Genomic DNA, 20,830 nt, shown 5'->3' on the forward strand with positions numbered 1-20,830 from the left:
CCATTTTCTCCTAAACCTGCTTGTGGCATCGTAATTAGTGCAATGGTTTACATATGTATTATGGTTTTCTTATGAACCCAGTGTGCAAACTAACAGAAGCGTTTGTCTAACAATTATCAGTTTTAATTAATGCTTCTCCTAAGAGAATGGCAAAACTCTCACATTTACCATTGACCTTATGCATAATGAAGAGAGTTTCACCTCCCTTCAAAAGTAAACTTCAGTTTCCTAAGATTTATCTTTACTGCATAGATTCTCTGACTTCTGTCTAAATTACAAACAGTGAACCACTCTCCTCTACCAGAGCGCCCGCTTCGCCAATAATCAACACATAAATAAAATACAAGTGTTTTGTGCTTGAGCAAATGTAGAATGTTGGTCTCGTGTGCGTCTCTGAACGGCACAGGTAAAACCTGCTCTGCTGCGTGCACGCTTGAAAAGCCTTTCTACAAATTACAAGCTCCACAATACACTCTGTACGTATCTCTGAGCTCTCACAAAGTCAGTTGCATATTTTTTGCATTTGAAGAGTAATATCCTCACGATAAGGTTTTAATTTCTAAATCCAAAGCAGTCTTGATATGTTAACAGAAGCATAATGAGCACTCCTTAGTAAATAAAAATAAATAATAGCATCTAGTCTATCACATTAATACTGTGAAACATATATAAAATTTACATTAAATTCAAACATAACAGTGAAAGAGGATTGTACTGTATTTTATCACCACAGACCCGTATTCCTTAGAGACTTTGGAAAGTAAGTGTCACAGTCCTGTATGACAAATTCTAAAGTTAGCTGTCAGTGTGATTAAAAAAATCCTTTACAATTTGTTTCTTAAAAATGGCACATCTTCTTTTGCCAATCTAACTGGACCTATTAAAAGTTTAGGTACAAGTTCGTTCCTTTTTTTTTTTTTTTTTTTTAAATTCTTCTTTAGTCTATGAAAAACATTTTTAAATGCAGCACAATAAAAAACATTCAAGAACAAGCTTCAGAAAATACATTTGCCCTTAGACACAGAGAGAACAATCTTTGTAAGACAGTTGAAAACCAGAATTTTGTCACTCTTTTGAAAATAAAAAATTTGTAAATGCATCTAGAATAATCAAGGCTTCATAAAGAGCCAAAAAACGCTTTGCTTTTCCTTTGTATTAAAAGCTAATTCACAGCATTTTTGCCCACCAACTTTAGTATGAATTAGATCTCTCCAAATTATTAAAAGCAGTTAAATGAATAGCAAACTGAATGAAGAGGTTTGTGTTTTTGTTTTTTGTTTTGTTTTTCCCTAAGCCCTGAGATCGCAGCTCTTGATTCAATTATAAAATATGGGTCTGTTTTATAACAGACAGCTTAGAGATTTTGGCAAACCACATTTCCAACAATCGTGGGGTTTTGTACAAGAATGCAGTTCACAATCAAGTCTGAAATTCTGGACGGAAGGCTTTCTTGCAAATGGGAAAGAAATTAAGATGCGTCCCTCATTGCTGGCTGTCACTGTAGCTTGGGCAACTGTTGGTCTAAGTGCAGCTGGTCTCATGTGAATCCAACTCTCTATTGTACTGAGTCGCTAAACATTAAAACATGTCAAGCAAAGTACATAGTGCGCAACGTGTCCTGATGAACTTGAACTGCTTTAGCAAGTGCTTGATGATCTCTGCCATTACTCTGACCCGAAGTGTGGCTGCCTTCGGCACTGAAAGAGAAGGGAGGGGGGGGGTAAAAGGGAGGGCGAAAAGAAACCCTATTTAATCTGCCTCTCCTCGCATATAAGGTTTTCATGTCATTCATCTCTTCTGAACAGTCAAAACAGTTCACTGCCCCTAAAATATTATTGAAGTTCTGAAACAGAAAAACAGCACAGAAGCATACAGGCAGATCTTCTGGTTGTTGGCTTTGGTTCTTTTGTTTATTTTTGGTTTGTGGGTTTTTTTGCTTGGTTGTTTTGTTGTTGTTGTTTTTGTTTGTCCTTATTTTTTCCCCACCCACAATGTAATTCACTGGGAAAAAAGCAAACAAACTTGCCCTCAAACTGCTAAGCGAGGATGCCACTGATCCCAGAATTAACAAGCCCGTTTCCTTCCTGTGAAATACGGTAGTAATTCAAAACCATGCAACTCACCTATCGTGTTCTTTATCCACCAGATGGTACCTGGCTCGGAAGGCAACCAGGTGCGCGTAATACGCAGGCGCAGGGATGGAAACCGAACGAGTACAGCGTACGTACGTATGACACAACTGGTAGGTGAGAATCTGCAGTTCGTCCGAAGAGAAGCGATTGTCATCCCAGAGGACGTGGTAATGAGAAGGTCTGCTCGTTCCCTGAAGGCAGATCACACAGGATGTCAGCGCTTCAAAAACACCTCTTTAAATTTCCACCTCTGCGGGTGAACTGCAACTTCCCCAAAATTACACGCGTGAAATTCTAGACTTCAGCAATTTTTTCCTTTAAAAAGGCAAAGAACCTCCCTCCTTGCTCCTTGTGTAACAAATCCCTTTGCATTTTTGGAAAGGATTGCATTGCCTAGAAGTTCATCCACGCTACTGAAATTAAATGATTGTACTGAAGTGCACTTTGACCTTGTGAAAGTTAGATCTTACAAAGAAGCCAGGCAAAGTAGCTTTATGCAAAACATTCACAACTAACAGTAACCTAACTCGTGCCTTCACTGCATACACTTCTTTTTAGGGAGTACTGAATTTTAAAGAGGATTACATTTTCAGTGCCATTGTTGATTAATAGTTTCCATTTCTGATTCAGAAGAAATCACAAGAAAAAGTGAAACTATAATGGTGCTGTCTGAACGTACTGGAGATTTCCTGTACGCGTTTCAAGAGAATTTAACGCATGAGGCAGCTCGGAAAAACAGCCCAACTACCTCGCTACCATTCAAAGCAGCACACAGGCAGGATAGAAACACATTAAACTAATTGCACAGCGTGTGCTTACTGGCTGTTTAGGTTCATTATTTCTTCTAGATGTTAACAGTGATGGAAGAGCATTACAGACAGCACAGGAAAAAGCAGAAACACATAGAAGGAGGCTGTGTCCTTTGTCTCCGGTGTAAAGAGCACATGAAATACCAACAGCCAGTGTTATCACTGAAAGTTCTCATCCCACACAAAATGCTGTACCTGAATACCAGCATGACTACACAGGTAAAAGTCAAACTCTGATGGATGCGTGATTTTTGTGTCCACTGTGGTGCCAGCTGGAATGTTTCCACTTTTTCCAACCTGTGTAAACAGTAAACGTAAATATATTAAGGTGCACAAACTTTTTTTTTCCTCCTCTTTCCAGCTGTACAGTAAGGAAGAAAAGAAAACATTTAAAAATATCTGTAAAAACAAAAAGTCCAGAAAGGACCAGGTACAACTGAAATTCTGTTCATATGAAAACCTGGAGCGTCTCTACAATGAAGGAAAAAAAAAGGAAGAGATGAGCTGCAAAACCTTCTTTGAGTTTATGTATAATAATTAGCTTTTCTGATTAATACAAAAAGACTTTCCCACAACTGATTTGTCAATCTCTTTTCACCCCCCATTCCAGGACAGATTATTTCTCTGCGACTTTTCTTGTTTATACCTGAAAGAGGACAACCCATGGTTGTAAGACAGGCCTCACCTTCCCTTAAAAATATTCTACTTGAAAGCAGAACTTAGAAATACTCTCTAAAAGCAGTTTAAGGGCAATCATATCACATTATTAATATACAAAACCACCTGCATGTCAGACTTAGAAGTAATTCTCTGCTCACACAGAGCAGCTTGACAGCAGGAAAACAAACACAAGAAAAGCCCTGTCTGTGAAAAGAGGTTTGCAGCTCAGAAGTCTCCATTTCCAGAAATAACACCTACAAATATACACTGCTACAAATAACGTGTTGTGATACACCATATGCCCAAACCAAATTCCAGGTATCCAAGGCATTAGATACCTAAGACATCTTACACACAGCGTTAAAGGAAAAGAGTTCATCTCACCTAACAATTTCCGTGTCTACATCCCAGCTGCCTACCTAAGAGTCACTCTACAGTCAACAGGAATCAAATCAGTGAACTTGCTAACACTACTTTAGAATCGGAGGAAGCAATACCTTAAACTGCGTTGGAAATATCAATCAGACCTCTGTTTACAAAAAAAAAAGTGCCTGAACTATTTCAGAGGTAGACATCTGCATCATAAGCCTTACAGCACTCAGGTCAATCTCAACCCTTAAGAATCTCCAGACGGGAGAAAAACTGAAAAGAAACACGAACAATTCGATTAACTTTAAAAATTGGTGCACAGACTTGTTCAAGGATGCATACTGCTGCCGTTTGATAAAATCTTCTTGCCAGTTATTATATGGGATAAAATCCAAAAGCTTTCTTTCCAGGCACAAATATGTCACCCAATACATCATGTAGCTCTTTAAACATATCAAGTTTTCCATATAGCACCCAAGCAGTTTGGCTGCGCGCTGGATACTTGTTGGTCACAGTTAGAACGTACCCGTTCGTTTTTATCCGTACAGAAGAGTCTGGTGTGATGCCTTTTCTGCACAACTATGAATGTAATTCCAGGCTGGTAATCCTTTTCTAGTTTAATGCATGCTTCTCTGATAGCCAGCAATTCATGATGGAGAACCTGAATCATAAGAATAAAGATAGGTGATGAATATGAAAGACAGCTTACAGAGTACTCTTATATCGTGTTCCGTCTTGCACTGTCACTCAGAGCAATGAGATGTCAAAGCTTTCAGGATCAAACCTTAATTTCTCCACTTAATGAGAACAAGTTAGATCACCAGTTCCCTGAGCCAGGCCAGAGCTGGTTCCATATTTGTTGAGCTCCAAGCATGAGGCTTGGACTACTACAGCTGCGTGTCAAAATCTTTTTCAACTGCCAATGAACATTTAATTAGGCTGTTGAACATACAACAGCCTCATTATTTTTTAGGCTAGTACAAGGGATAAAAATCCAGAATTGCTCAATTGCGTGTGCTTTCCCAGCTCTGTAAAGCATGGCTACAGGGATCAACAAAAACTGAAAGATAAATGCAGTAAACAGAACAATAATTTGGGATTTATGTTAATTATAAACTAAAAATTCAATGAAAAACAGTGATAAATGGAAAAAAAGAAAAGAGGAGTTTTATTAATTGATGTTTACTAAGTGACCTTTCCTTCCTTCCCCTTTGATTTCGAGAAGTAGACCAAGTTCTATATCTTTAAGTTTACACATAAGAATATCGGAAAGGAAAGCATATTAAATATCTTTAAAATATAAAGAAAAATATTTCATAAAGCATGGCATTTGTAAGCGCACAAAATAAATACATTTGTTGAATTTTATACAGAATGAATGAAAAGTGACTGTAAAAATAGAGAAGTCATTACACCTGGTTAAAAACAGGAAAATGAGCTTACGCTTACGTTTTCATTACTGTCCATGTTCTCTGGGATCCAAATTGACTAACATATCTTGAGTAGGTCACAGATGTTGAACAGACTTGAGTTCTAAAACCGTATTTTATTGCTTATATTTTTACAAAGGTTAAGTATTTTAAGGTGATCAGGTATTAAAAAAAGCTCATGAAAGAAGTGAAATTGTTTCCCTGCTCCTCGTGGTCAGAACGCAACAAATTTGTTGAGGGTACACTGCTTTTCATAACTCCATCCACATAAAGCTACATTCACTACCAGAAACCGACAGAATAAAAACCTCAAAATAAAAAATGTAACCTGTTGAAACTGTCCCTCGGAAACGCCATCTCTGTAGAAAATTATACGAGTTGGTTTAAATCTGGTTGATTTGTAGAACTGGATAAGCAACTCCCTGACCATGGCAGCCAAATCTTGGATGATTTCTTGGCGGTGCTGCTGGACCCGAACAGTGGCACAGTATCGATTAGGATGAGCATCCATGCTTCCTACAACCTGTGGAAAAAAGGCTTAACATCACACCAAACTTAAGAGCAGTTTAATAATGGTAATTGATGAAAAATAACTGAACTGCCTTTTCAAACAGGCAATTTTCTGTTTATTTAAGCTTAAAGTTAACATTTTAAGAATGCCATTGGAGTTACAAATAAACAAACAAAAACTCTACACATCAAAAATCACAACACATCTCCACCTGGCTTTCCAGGACACGTGTGCAGCTTTTTAAAACAGATACTTGTTTATTTAGCACCAGAGTTAAGTCTAAGATGAATACTGCACATACTGCCTGCAAAGATTCTCATTATCAAATAAGCCAGAGCATCTATTACAGGTGTCAGACATAATGCAAGTCATGCCTTTCCTTATACTTAAGGAGATTACTGCACAATGAGTGTCATCAGAAAGCTTGAATCCCCCCAAAAAAACACAACTGAAGCTCTCAAATTCCTATTCAACAATGATAAATTCTTAACATTCTTAACTGCAGATTTAAAAGATCTTAAAAAGCAGATTTAGACACACACCAGCTTATTACAGGTTGATAAATATCAGCTAATAGGAAAACTCCTCTGTGCATTAGCATCTCGGGCATTTTACAAAGCAATACACACATTTAAGTAATTAGTATCAGCCTTCTCTCCGAAGTTTCATTAAATTTTGCAGAAAAATAATTTGTAATGCTGTAACTAGGCAATCAGAAGAAATAGACCACTAAAGAATTGCAAGTAATAAACGCTTCAGAACTGAGCAGTGGGAGAAAGCAGGGGTTCAAGATAACTACACAGTTTACTCACTGCAGCAATGGAAGGCTTCTTCCCATCTCCAGCTGGAGGATGAGTTACATCTGCACCAAGGAATATGACAGGCTGTTGAAATACTGGCGGTCTGGTAAAGAGAAAGCAAGTATGTAAAAGCAGCATGGCTTAAGCCTAATAAAGCACATTAGAAGCCAACTAAATAGCACTCTATTCTCTTGCCGTGAATTAGTCAATAATTTCAACTTAATCAGAGGTGGTCACAAGTAATGAGACGGTACTTGGTCCTGATCAGGGTTCTCATGCTACAAACAAAGTACTTGGGCGTATTTTTAAAGCATAACTGATGGTTCATTTTCATTCAAAATGAGAAAAAAAGATTTTTCTAACTTGTAGAGTCACCACCTCTATTAATCGAACCACAAAGAAGGACTAAAAGTTGCTTCTTCAGCATCAGAGAAAATTAAACAACTGCACACATGCAAAAGCTTATGATTTTGTTTCCAAATGAAAAGACAGCACTGGTAAGGAAAAATGTGGTTATCAGAGGTATTGCTTTAAAACTAGAATGTTTAAGCTGTGCTTCAAAGACTAATTAAACCCTTAAGGTATTAGTCTGCTGCCTCAGAAGTAAAACTCCAAAACACTGTGCTCGAAATGCGAAGCTTCAGCTCTATTCCTTAACAAAAGGATTTTAAATGGGAGACTTTAGGCCACCAGTACTTTTGGTGCTTGTGGATGTACGAAGGAATGGTTAGGCAGGTTGACAGACTCAACTGTTCTCAGACATTCTCTAAAAAGGAATTTGAAGGCAATTATAACAATGTAACCTACAATGCAATTAGAGAATTGTTCTATTCTAGAAAGAACTGTTCTATTCCTGCCCCTGCAACCAGCAGAAAGTAATTATGGAATCGGTCTGTTCCAAATACTCCAAAAACATACTGTTCTGGAGCATCTAGACACTGTGTGCAGTTGTGCTGCTTTGCCTTTTCCCCTTTATTTAACTCCATGTTCATGGATGCACAGTTTATTGGTATGAGGAGCAGAATTCAACTTTTATTATTGCTTATTATTGCTGTTAACACATGCACTTAACAGAGAATTTGTTTATGAAGCCTACTTATATGTTATGCTGCTCTTTCTGTTTTGTTTCCACTGCAGTATCTTAACTCTGCTCTAAAAACCACCGTGCCTTTTTAAACGCATTCTCCGTAATACAAAGATTCTCTGTTGCTTTAATAGTGGTTGATTGAGAGTCCATACTGCCAAGGCTTCATATACTTAGTGCAATAAACAGAATTTGACAAGATAAACAAAACATATATCCCACCCCTTCTCATAATGTGCCCCCTTCTCTCCCCCCCCAGATACTTTTTGGATTATTTTTCAGCAGCTGCCCTCTGACTAGCCTAAATATGAAGTGAAAATTTGCTTATCTACACAAAACAGCGTTTGCTTCTTTGATACAGGATCCCAAGAATGATGTAGCAGGCTACTCTGTGGGCTCTCCATAACTTGAAATGCAATGTTTGTAAAAAATGCCATGTTTTCACTGAAGTAGAAACCCAATTGTTCATTTTGACTAAAGTTACTCTTAGTAACAGTGTCTGTGTGTGTTTACAGAACTAAAGCTTCTCACTGTAATACTAATAAGAAATTGCAAGGTAAACCCTGGAAATAAATTAGTTCCTTGCTCCCAACTTCTGTTTTTTTAGATGTCTGTTGAAGTTAAGATGTACAACAAAATAAAGAATCTTGACCACAATTAAACTGTAAAGGAAAAGGCACTATTATTTAAGATGATTTCTATTTGTTTGAAAATTCAAAACAAACAAAATATTATGCTTTTTTTTTTCCAATTCAAATGAAAGCTGTGTATTTCAATGGTCAGATTGCAATATATATATATTTTTTGAATAAATTTCAACTGGAGTAGGTATTCCTCTACAATCTCTGTAACCCAGCTTTTGCAAGACTGCATTTGAAGCCAAAAAATACAGTCTGACTAAAGACTCACTTAAATTACAGTGCTATTGACTATTGAAAAAAGCACTTAGTTATCTTATATGATATGTTTTTTTTTTTTTTTACCATACAATGCCCTCTTCCTCTGTGAAAGATGGCTTACCTTCCCTGTGGCAGTAAAATATTATTTACACCTCCTAATTTGACGTTTATTTTTAAGCAAAGGTTCGACAGAGTTTGTGGTGTTGTTCTCTGCACGTTTTTCATCTGAACACACTGCGTTGCCATTCCCAGCACGGTGTCACCAACACGCTTCACCTCCGCTGCAAAACAAAGAAAAAATATATATATATATATTTGTGTATCACAAATCAAATAATGTAGGAGACATTGACTCAGTGACACCTGGAGTTTTAGTAAAATGGTTGTTTAAAGAGAAAAAATGAAAAAAAAAAAAACCTTAATTCCCTCCTGTGCTCTCCAAAAATCCTGCTCCCAGTTCTGTACTGCTCCCATCAGCTGACAACACAGTACTCAGTCCTAGACATAACTAAAGGCACTGCTGGCTTATTTTAACTACAAATTATTTTAAATGAGACTAATTGTAATTTCAGAATTATAGTGTTTTAGCAGCATGGAAGAATCTTTGGCTAATGGAGTCAGGTAACATGGGTAATATTAGGATGATGAGCAGTTTTATTATTAAACACTGGACTAGTAACACAAAATTAGTATTAGTGTGCTAAATAACATTGAGACAATCATGGTCACGTCATTCCAGTTTATCAGCTCATTAGCTTTAGCCCTGACTCGCATAAAAAGCAGCCATTTTAGCAAAGGACGGCCCATAAAAGCTCCAAAACAAACTCATTAGGAGCCACACACCTCAAAGGTTAAAACGAATCCTATTGTTAACAGCAACACTGAGACTTAAAGGCTTTAAGGGAACTGTAATCTTACACTCAGGAGAAGAAACGTAGGCTCCAAGACAGCAGATATCCATTTATCCCAAAGGAATGGAATCAATACTACTCTTGGAGAAGATGCAACACCATTTGGCATCGGGAGAGGGAAAGAGACTTTCTGAGGAGCAGGGGGAGAGAAGGAGAAGAGACAAGACTGTGTGTATAGACGTGCAAGAGGATGGAAGAGCACAGGGAGAAAATAAGAGATAATTAGAGGGCGCAGAGAGAACCATAATTGAAGATAATGAGAAGGAAAGCAGATGAGAGTGATACCACATCCCCTCTGTAGCTAGAGAGAGGAAAGAATCCCCTCTTAATGCCAAGCAAGAAAACTGCAAGATGTCATTTTGCACTGGATTTGTACCGAACAACCTAGAGACAAACAGCTTTCTCTGCAAGGCTGAACAAAAAAAGAAAAAAAAAAAGTATTATTTTGTGGAGACTTTTTTAACTCTCTCACTTGTTAGTTTATATCAGATAATCTTGGGAAAAGAAAGAATTAGGAACCTATTTTCTACTGTATTAAATTGGTGAGAGATGGCTTGGGGAAAACAAATCTGCAGCTGCTTGGTAGATCAGGGCTGTGAGAAAAGAGAGTCCTTGAAGTTATGGGAGAAAAACAGTGGACGGTGCTGCAATTAGGCAGGGTAAGTGAGAAACGGAGGAAGGCAGGACAGCAAGAAGAGCAGTCCTGTGTATAGGAAGAGCTAGTTAAAAACAAGACGCGTGGTTTGTCTCAAACATTAAAACTTATGTGTATGTGCTATGTAAAATGCTCCTTTTGTCAACCTGCTTCCAAAATCAATTGAAGTTTTGTGCCCTCGTGTTTCAAGAGTTAAAAATTGGAATAGGAAAAATCCACAGGGCAGAAATTTTCTACTTCATTCAACTTCTTTTGCCAAAGGCTGATGGCATGAGTAAGCAAAGACATCCTAAAAGCTACACAGCTTCTGAGTTCGTTACTTCGACCCCTTGAAACTTTTAGCACACCAATTACAGTAAGTACATTTTAATCCACAACATAACACTTTAATCAATTTCACAAAAGCCCCGATTTTAGCTTCCTCACTCACAAAAATGCATCTCAAATGCAACCCAACAGGATGAACATGCAAAAGCAAATTAAAAGCATAGCCAAAAATAATGAAGTGAATTAAAGTATTAATATAAAACATCAGGCAGCACAAGAAGAGGAATAAATTTAATTTATAGCCTATTTCTAAATTGAATTTATACAATTAAACCAGAATTAAATTTGTTTTTCAAATGCTTAGAAAAAATTACATGAAATTGTGACTAGAACATGCTTACGGGTTTGGCTTACTGACCATAGACGGGCGTTTTTCCTGGCAAAATCACTACAACAAGCTGCAGGCCGGTGTAAGTGTTCTTGAGATGTCTGAACATGGGCTCCACGCTGTCGGCTCCCTGGGCATATTTACAGAAGCACGGCTGCCCTTGGATTGGCATTCCTGCATCTCTGGAAATCTTCCTCAGTTGTTCCGTAAAGGACCTACAAGGATGGAAACGCATTAGATTCTCAGCTAGAAAAAAACTTTTGTTCTCATTTTTGACGGAGTGGTCTCTAGACTTGCAGAGCTTTACTGTCCAAAATATTTAGGAATTTAACCCAAGCGCATCTTTAGTTTACTCTGCCTACACAGTCACTGAAGGAAAGATAGGGGAAGATAGGGAAATACGCTGCGTAGACTGTGTGCCATTACTGAAAACTTGACTTCCAAAGCAAATGAGTTATTCCACTGTATTTGATCTTTCTGTGGGAGAAAGAGCATGAGCTGCTTTTTGCAAAACAGACTACAAGGACGATAGCTCAGATAGCCCGCTCTACCAAACTCGTTCCCGTAACTTATATAGTGATACACACTTTTTTTTTTTTTGGTCCTGGTAAGAAAAATGACCAACAGAATTTACCAGCAATTGCATCTCGGAGAATTAATCTAACATCAATAATAACACACAAAAAAACACCTTGCTAGATCACCAGAGAAATGGTGTACCCTGGAGGTGAAGTCAAACCTTCTCCAAGTTTTTTACTGTGCCTCTTGCAAGCAAGACAACAGAAAGCACTTCAGTGTGGGAGTACAGGGCTCCATAAAGCACACTGAGTCTGGAAATCGTGTTCAAAGTCCAAGCTCGTCCTAGTTTGATGCCTGGAGCCAACAGTCTGTAAGTCCCACAAACAAAGGCAAGACGAGCAAGCAGTGAGGTGACACTGCAGATCTGTAGAGCAGAGAGTTTGGTGCTGAGAGACCAACAGCCATACTATATGTGCTTCTATCATTTTTCTTCAGAGCAGCTGTAACCTGGTCTGACTGTCCGTTCCGTGCTGAAGCACTGGTAACACATGATCCTAGGTAGCAAAGGTTAACCGACATCAACACCAACGAAGCCACCTTTATTATTTTGGAGTGGATGTCTCCAGAGGTGCCCAACAAATTGCTCCCCTTCACCAAGAGGTGCCAGATAACACTGTCTCGCCCGCAGAGGGCACAAAGATTTTTTCCAAACCCGTTGCTAGTCTCATGAATCATAAAAGGAGTGTGAGGTTCAGCCCTGCAGCTTGTGACTTCTTGCAGAAAATATGCACGTTAAGCATTTTCCCTGGCAAAACGAGTATTTGCCACTCTAAGCAGAGTCAGTGGCAGAACATGCAAGTCTGCACCGCTGCAGGTTTTGAGCCTTTCATTTTAGAATTCTGTCTGTAGGTACGGCGCCTGAGACGAAAGGCGCACGCACCATTCCCAAAAGGCAAAAACAGGATGATTTTGAAGACTTTAGGGTTTTTAAAGGTGTTTATTCTGATGGATCTACAGCAGTTGAGTTCCAATTAACTGAAGATGTAACAAGATGCAACTGGATGCAGCCACTTTCCCAGTATGAAGGAAATTCCTTTCACAACAAGGACAAACTCCATCTGAACTGTAATAATCTTAATAACCTGCCAATCCCTCTAATCTGTCTCATACCCTCCCAAAAACTGAGTTCTCCTACGCAGGAGTTCCACTAGAAGCAACAGCGTGTAAGGGAAAATCTGCTGGCAGCTTAGTTCCTGCCACATGCCTGGGAAAAAAACAACTCCTTAGCTTTAAAAAATAGGATGTGAACTAAAAGGTAACATTTCCACTGTTTTCTCACCACTTCTTAGGGAAACGTTCCCAAGCTATTTGGCAAATTATCTACAAGAGCCTTGTTACGGGAATACCGCTGCGATGAATAACCACGGCCCTGCATTCACCTGACAAAGAGCAGCTGAGTCACCTGCCAGGGCAGCTGAGAGCCACACTTGCCCGTGCACGAAGGGAAAGCGTACAAAAGACTTAGGCAAATCCACCTACACAGGCACGCACGCTTTCCTTGATCTAAGAACGGCTGAGGTCACTTTTAACAAGTCTTCCATTTGTTTGTGACAAAAGGTAGGGAAACGACATCCAAGAAGTCAATTCAGATGTTGAACGTTAAAATGTTCCTTTGAATGAGTTCTGCACAAATTCCTCCATTAAAACCAGGAAAAAAAACTAAGACAACATAGAAGCTAGCTTTCAGTCCTGACAAATACTTAGCCCTGAACACCCTTCATTAAATCACTTTGATCATCTTAAACTCAATCTTAAGGCCTCATTGTGGTAGGAACCTTGCCATTCAATGTGCGTTGGTTTTGCTAAGTCTGATTTTGAGGATTTCATCATGCCAACAGTGAAATCACATTGTCATCATTCAAAACACTAAGGCAGAAAACTTCAAAAGCACTGTTAAAGATGTACTGCCGTGTGTTAAACAAACTATATGTTCTAAATAAATTAAACTGTGATATTTCCATACATGTAAGTAATAAAATCACCATCTTATGCAGCACACTTACTTAAGATGAACTTCAGTGCATTGGCGCTGGGGAGCAAAGCAAGCAATTGCCCAAACCTTTATTTCAATTCCAGTGTGGAACTGTTTATTCCTCATGTCCCAAACTCCTTGAACTGGGGTAGCAATTGCTTTGTTCTGGAAGTGGAAAGAAAAAAAAAAAGTAACACTAATGTAGAGAATGATTCACAGTAACAAAAATCAGTTACGTTTGTGCTTCCCTCCAACCCGCAGACTATTTATAGTCTGAGGTCCTTCTCTACTGTTTAAACATCTATCCTACCTTATAAAGATCATTCGATCACTTTAACGAGACAGCTGGCTAGGCTGGTGAAAAGTAAGGCTTGTAAAAAAATCAAGCAGGCATTGTTCATTTCTACTGTTTATGGTTTTCTTTGGTTAGATAAATCAGCAACAGTCAGAAGTTACATATGGATATTAAGACAGATACTATCAGTTGGTATATAAATCAACAGGAATGTACATTTCTACAGTAACTTTACAATTGCTGGGTGAACTTTCCAAGCACTTGATCCAAGTGCTATCAGTATTTTATCACTAAGTAGAGGAAAATAGTGGTTCAGTGTCAACTCAACTCTAGAAAAGACCTAAAAGAGATGACAAATGATGACTAGTTATTGAACTCTGACCTCTGCAACCATTTTCTCCCATCAAGTGGATATTACTGTGATGGATTATCTCCATTAGGGATGGAGGATAATGGATACAAGACAACAAACTAATTCTGGTAACATTAATTACCTTAATAAGTGTCAGTATCTAGTAGATGTTTCAGACAAGTTACCACGACATCTGCCTTCTCACTGAGCAGACAAGGCCAACATTTTTCAAGACACACACACAAATCTGATGATTCATTTTGCAAAGAATTTTATTTGCTGAAAGCAGCACCTCCCCGTCTCCGACTCTTCATCATTCATCTGCCATTGTCTTCCCCCTCTGTTCTTGCACCAGAATAGTTCCTAAGAGCACTCTCCCTCATCAAGATCAGCCAAAGGCAGCTGGGTTACCTTAACTTGACACTGAAGAAAGGTTTGAGCTAATCTGTCTGATTTTGACTGAAGAGCATTAGGTAGAAGGCATGAGATCCTTGCCCATTTCGGGTTTATGGCAGGTAACAGTGCATTGGAACAGAATTATCTGCAGCCAATGATGCATGATGTAGGAAAGGTTCATCAGAAGCCTCCACAAATTAAGTCATCCTAAACATCAAGGCTTTCGTCTTCCAGAAAAACGTTATATAATTGATAGAAAATGCCACTTTTAACCTTTTTTTTTTTTTGAAAGACAATGAAGTAGGATGACTATGTCAGAAAGAGGCCATCTGAGAACCCATTGTAAAGAAAAACCTGCAAATAAATACTGCAACAGGAAGAGGAGTCTCTAGAGAGTAACGTGCTGAGAGAGAGAGAAAATACCTTAATATAGTTGTCCTAAACAGAGCTGCGTTACTCAGAACACTCAAAACCACCCAGAAGTTTAGCTTTAGTGAGGGAGGCAAAAATAACTTCAGTTATTACCATTCCTTATCTCTGTTCTTTTCAATACATGCGGGTTTGAACCACTACTTGCAGGTTTCTTCTTGCAACACACAGTAAAACAGCACGTCAAAGAAAAAAACAGCTTGCAAACATCTTCCTCTGGTTTATGCAAATGCATTTTACGCTAGCTTTACTTTCAGAAAGAAAAAGGGAGAGCTGAAGAAAGCATTGCCACACACAACATGGCCACTGAATTGAAGGACTTCTAAAAATAGTATTTAAGTGCTAAATATTGTACCTATGATGATTTCATCCCGTTATGCCCAACATCATTCATTTCAAGCAAGCATATCACAAAAATTACCACAGCTAGTAATCAAAGCAATCACATAATTGTACAGCGTATGTTTAACATACCCTGCCTCCATAGAGGATTGAGGGAGGCTGTAGGACTCTACCAGTCACATCTGTCATTTCATCCTTGACCATTATCCCAAATTCACGAACATAAGGGTCAGTATTGAAACTTGCACTCCGCATCTGAAATTAAAAGGATTGAGATATTACTTGAAGAAAAAGAGGTCTTTCAGGAAAGGTGATAACTTTTCTGATATAACTGTATCTGGGCATATATCCCTTATATGTGGGTGAAGTCAAGCATTCAGAGCCTCAGTTAATTCTTCTTGGATACATGGATGCCTCCAAATTCAAAATAAAGTACCAAAAACCAAACAACCACCCTTAAACCTGTTGAGAGAATGCATTTCTTAATGGTTAAGAAAGTTTTAGAAAAACAAGTTTACAACCTGTGTGTAGTGCACAAGCAACTTAGTACCTGCTAACGGTAAGAGAAAAAATAAATCCTCTGCTACACTCGACTCAACTTTGACAGAACACTTACCAATTTGCTAATCTCTTCCTGACGGTCAGGTGCTGATCTGGCAGTTGCTCGAATCATAGTGGAAGTTTGATTGTCAGTGAGTTTTTTTATGCATCTTTGTCCTGCCACTATGTTGCACACCTAAAATACCCGCACACAAAGCTAGTTAAAAAACAAAATGCAACCGTGTGTAAAGCAGCAGGAAGAAAAACAACATGTCTAAGTTGGCTACTCATAATTTTGACAGCAGTTCTTTTTTTTTTTCCCTCTGCCTGCCTTCCCCCACTCCCAGAATACAGTATTATCTAAAAGTTTACTTGCCTCCAGAGGAAGGTACGTGTGCTTCTGCTCCTGTCCAACTTGTAAACATGGGAGGTGAGGATAGCGTAAAACTAATTTGTGCCTATCCTTAAAATACTGAGCTACAGTGCATTCAACTGTTTGTCCATTCTCCTGCTGAAGTGGGAATCTATTGGAAATCAAACATGAAAACAAGCCGTTACTTCACGCAAACTACTTTCCCACGCTTGCTCAATACACTTCTTGGCACAAGTTACACTCGCTGGAGATTTAAACTATCTTGTTTAAACTATGTAAGCGTACTTCTGCCATTAGGAGTCCATCACAGCCACTACCGTGTGTCTTTCAGTAGTACCACAGAAGCTGTTTCTATAACTTTCTCGACACCTGAAGCTACAGATTGTTTCCTAAGAATGGGTACTTAGAGGCAAAAGCTAATGTTTTTTGCTTGTTTATGATACCTGCAGTACTACATTTCAGGATGTGCCGTGCACAGAAGATTGTAAGCTTATTGTGAGGCACACAAAACCAGCTATTGTTTCCACTAATGCACTTCTCTTTGTATTACAAATATATTACCACATATGCAGGCACATTTGCATAGGCTTATATCAAGCTGGCACAAACAGTCCTTTCATTAATATAACGTGTCATTGAAAGAGTAGGAAATGAAGTCAATTAAATACTGTATTTAAATATCAATGAGTTATTTTCTTGAAGAAAAAAAAAAAGCTGGTATCGGCTTTGTTTCTTATACTGCTTTCTTAAAAATGGGTAAAACACCTGCCTATTTAAGCTATCTGAAAAACCTTCAACAGTGATTATGAATGAATATTTTTCCAGGCTAAAAATGGATTGGCAATAAGCAGGATTAGGAACCTTATCCCAGTTGCCTTCACTTCTCTGCTTAACAGCTCTGGGAAGCATTATGCTACCAATAGGGTGTTCGGTTCTAATGCTGAAGAAATCCGTGAAGGAAAAAGAAAAAAAAAAAAAACACAGATCTAAAATGAAAAGACTAGTTCAAATGTTATGAATTTCATTACAGCATAAAAACAGAACAAAAGAAACAACAAAATTGGGAAAATACTTTGAGGTGTATTTTAAATGTATTGAGCAAAGAAAAGTGCCATTTTGCAAGATAACTTTCCCTAGCTTAGTAAGGAAGTCACTCTTCCAGCATAAAGTTAAACGTATGCTTAAGAAGCAAAATACTTTACGTTTGGTGACTTGCTGGTCGTCTGGTGACGTTGCACACTCTGTATTTTCTTTTCATTTGTCCACAGTGTGTTATCTCCACCTTCAGACCTAAAAATTGGAAAACACGTACCACCATTTCTTTAAAAACAAGGTGTCAGCCCCCCCAGCTACTAAACAAGACTACTCTGTATAGTAGAGCTAATCAGTGGTTAGCGTGTTCTTAGAGCACTGACGATACCTATCTCAGCTAGAACTCAAACAATTTCTAGTTTTAAAATTCAAAAACCCTGACCTTCAGCCAAAGTTCAACAAAGACTTTTAGGTACAAGGCAAAACCTTAAAGGCCCAAGACTTGAAAGACAAAGCTGGACATACTCAATTAATTCTAGTTCTGTACTTCTAAGGAAGCCAGGGGTGGTGGAAGGACAAAAAGGGCATGAAATGAAAGGCTTGTTTATACTCTGTGTCTAAACACACAGTGTCTGTGAGACCTCCAGCTAGCACAACCAACCCTGACCTAATGAATCTGGAAACAAAAGACACCTACACAGCCTCCAGGAGCCCATGAGAATGAGGCTGCTGGGCTTTATTCTTACTGAAGACAAACATCTGTTGCAATCCCCAGTTGCACAAAAAACTAAGCCTACCTGAAAGCCAGCGACTTTTAGAGAAAACTCACCGTAACAGTGGAACCCTCCTCGCTCTGTGCATCCCTAAAGAATAAATTACCCACCCCAAATCAGCACAAAATTGCTACCTGCACAGAAGTATTTCGGATCTACCACTACAATCGCATATAAGCTTGGATGCAGCATTTTTATTTGTATTACTTGCATGTTCAGACAGAAACAGGTGTAGGTGGACAATTAAGAGTTAGGAAGTTGGATGTGTGGGAATAGGAAAGAGGGGGCTGTAAATACAAATTCCATCTATATCTGCACACGTGTATAAACTCATGCTGCTGCTGAGTAACACTACATATTTACCCTATCCGTCAAAGGCACTCGCTTGCCAAACAAACTCATCTTCCCACGTAATTTGCTGGAGCTCAAAGTGCTATCTATTATGAAACCATCAATAAATATCAAGTTTTCAAAAGGATCTGTGAAGTCTGCATCGCAGCATTTTAATCAAGAGATCAACTGACTGCAGTACCCCAATTTACAACTAGTTTTGCTGCAAATTGAGATAACTATTACTTCCTGACGACTGAAAATCCTCATGGAAAAGAATGACAGTAATAGCCAGGTGCTGAATTGCTAGCTATTTTTCCAAAACACTTACGAATGGTACAAACTCAAATTATTTATACTTTTCTTGCAAACTTCTCATTGGGCAAATATATGATGAATTTCAAGATGATTTTGTAGAAATAAAGAAGACCTAAAGCTGCTTTCACCACAAAACACATTTATGCAGCTTGTTTTTCTTGCCTAACTTACTTTTTAACTAGCATATCATGAAGGAAGGTGTCCTGGTTTCATCCAAGATAGTGTTAATTTTCTTCGTAGTGCCTGGTATGGTGCTGTGTTTTGGATTTAGGATGAGAATAATGCTGATAACTGGGTTTAATTATTGCAGAGCAGTGCTCACACTAATAAGTCAAGGTCTTTTCAGCTTCTCACACACTGCCCTGCCAGAGAGGGGCTGGGGGTGCACAGGGAGCTGCGAGGGGACAGAAGCAGGACAGCTGGCCCAGGCTGACCAAAGGGATGTCCCACACCACACACCGTTATGCTGAGCAATAAAAAAACTGGGGGGAGATGGCTGGGGTGGAGGGCTGCCGCTGCTCAGGGAGCGGTTGTGCATGTGTCGGCAGGTGGTGTATGTTATGTGTCACTTGTTTTGTTTATTCTTCTTTTTTTCCTCCTCCCTTTTCTTTCCTATTAAACTGCCTTTATCTCAAGCCACAGGTCTACACAAAGTCACTTTTTTCCAGTTCTCTCCTCCATCCCACATGAGAGGGAGTGAAGGAACAGCTGTGTGGTGCTTAGCGCCTGCCAGGTTAAACCACAACAGAGTGAGCCTGATTCTCCAGAAGAAACATTCTGGGTATGGACTCAGTGAACAACACGAACAGCACGATTCCCCTCTCCTACTCTTTGATTCAGTCATTCCTTATTTGAATAACTGTAACTTACTTCCAGGAAATTATACATACGAACTACACTTAAGTATGCAAAAACACGTTGCCGATTTATTAGTAAAAGCTGGAATATGAAAATCTTTACAGCAGCACTCTCTAAAAAAATGAGACTGAGTAATTAAAAAAAACCCACACAACAAAAAACAAGAAAACCATGAAATCCCAGTCTTTACAAACAACTTGAAATGACTGGATTAGAGACAGAAAATAACGCAACACTTCCGCATGTCTAATTGTAACTTGCATTTACTCTAGAGATGCAACTACTTTAAGAAGAGCAAAGCATAAAGTAATATTTAAGTTCTAAATACAGGGTGAAAAAGCAAAATTCATTTGAGAAGGTAACTTTTTTTTTTTTTTTTTTAAGTAGACTGACATAATAAGGGATGGTGCTGCACAAACTGAAAGGATCTCAGTTCCTCTACACTGAGATGCTCTCAGACGTCTGCACGCACGAGTAACTTTGACCTGACACTTGATCAAGTGACTGGGTGGTGGTGAGGCACGATAAAAGGAAGGTATGTCAAGAGAACCTACGCTTAAAGGAGGAGGAAAAGCTTATACAAGCCAGTAACTGATCTCAGTAATTAAGTTACAATCCATCTGCTGTTAGGATAAGAGTTCATCCCAACACTTAGAGACTAAAATCTGTCATCTTCATGGATTAACTGCAGCACTTTCATGAAGGACAAAGCTAATTGAAATTACTCTCTCTGCCACAGGCTAAATGCACATGCATGTATAGTTGCCGAATATTCTCAAATGTATGATAATTTACTTATACATACCCAAGCTCTAAATGTTCCTGCTTCAAAAATAAATGAAACAAAAACCTCACTTAACCTTTCGCACGACTGAATCACGTCTGAAGCCACAGACTTTTCTGAACTGACCCAATTTTGCTTGTAGTTCAAGAAACTCTGTCAAAGTCTTGAAACATATGCAAGCAATAAAATGTTTCTTGCCTCTTAGTTTGCTCAAAAAGCATGTTCACTGTTCGTTATGATAATCTGTCTCCCAAATAGTCAACTGCTAAGGAAAATCTTTTGAATGTGTGTTGATAATCTATGAGTAGACAGAATAAAACAGCTTTATATATAATTATTACCTTTTATTTCTTTGGTAAACTTTACCCTTTGGGAATCTGTCAGAGGTTTTTGTTGTTCTTCAATACTTTTGAAGTCCAAAACTTCACATACAAACTCAATAACTGGCTGTGCTTTGTAAAATGCAGTTGCAGATACTGTAGACAAAAACAGTAAGGTTGTATTACAAAAATACTGAGGAAATTTTAAAAGAAACCCAACAG

The 20,830-nt window shown here is 38.5% G+C and overlaps 1 protein-coding gene across 3 annotated transcripts in view; it reads right to left on the reverse strand.

Annotated features, from left to right (window-relative positions):
• Positions 1-902: 902 nt before the first annotated feature.
• AGO2 (argonaute RISC catalytic component 2) overlaps positions 903-20,830 on the reverse strand; it is a 47,408-nt gene continuing 27,480 nt past the window's right edge. For all 3 annotated transcript variants that reach the window (XM_040547355.1, XM_040547354.1, XM_040547356.1), the window contains exons 6-19: positions 20,630-20,764; positions 17,396-17,483; positions 16,197-16,344; positions 15,897-16,016; positions 15,413-15,535; positions 13,498-13,631; positions 10,946-11,130; positions 8,816-8,975; positions 6,724-6,814; positions 5,729-5,923; positions 4,497-4,631; positions 3,137-3,238; positions 2,124-2,323; positions 903-1,697 (exon numbers count right to left, since the gene is read on the reverse strand). In XM_040547355.1, coding sequence (XP_040403289.1) covers positions 1,589-1,697; positions 2,124-2,323; positions 3,137-3,238; positions 4,497-4,631; positions 5,729-5,923; positions 6,724-6,814; positions 8,816-8,975; positions 10,946-11,130; positions 13,498-13,631; positions 15,413-15,535; positions 15,897-16,016; positions 16,197-16,344; positions 17,396-17,483; positions 20,630-20,764 — 1,925 coding nt within the window. In that variant the 3' untranslated portion in view covers positions 903-1,588. The remainder of the gene's footprint in view (positions 1,698-2,123; positions 2,324-3,136; positions 3,239-4,496; positions 4,632-5,728; positions 5,924-6,723; positions 6,815-8,815; positions 8,976-10,945; positions 11,131-13,497; positions 13,632-15,412; positions 15,536-15,896; positions 16,017-16,196; positions 16,345-17,395; positions 17,484-20,629; positions 20,765-20,830) is intronic.

This window comes from Cygnus olor, chromosome 2 (genome assembly GCF_009769625.2).
Source record: "Cygnus olor isolate bCygOlo1 chromosome 2, bCygOlo1.pri.v2, whole genome shotgun sequence".
NCBI lineage: Eukaryota > Metazoa > Chordata > Aves > Anseriformes > Anatidae > Cygnus > Cygnus olor.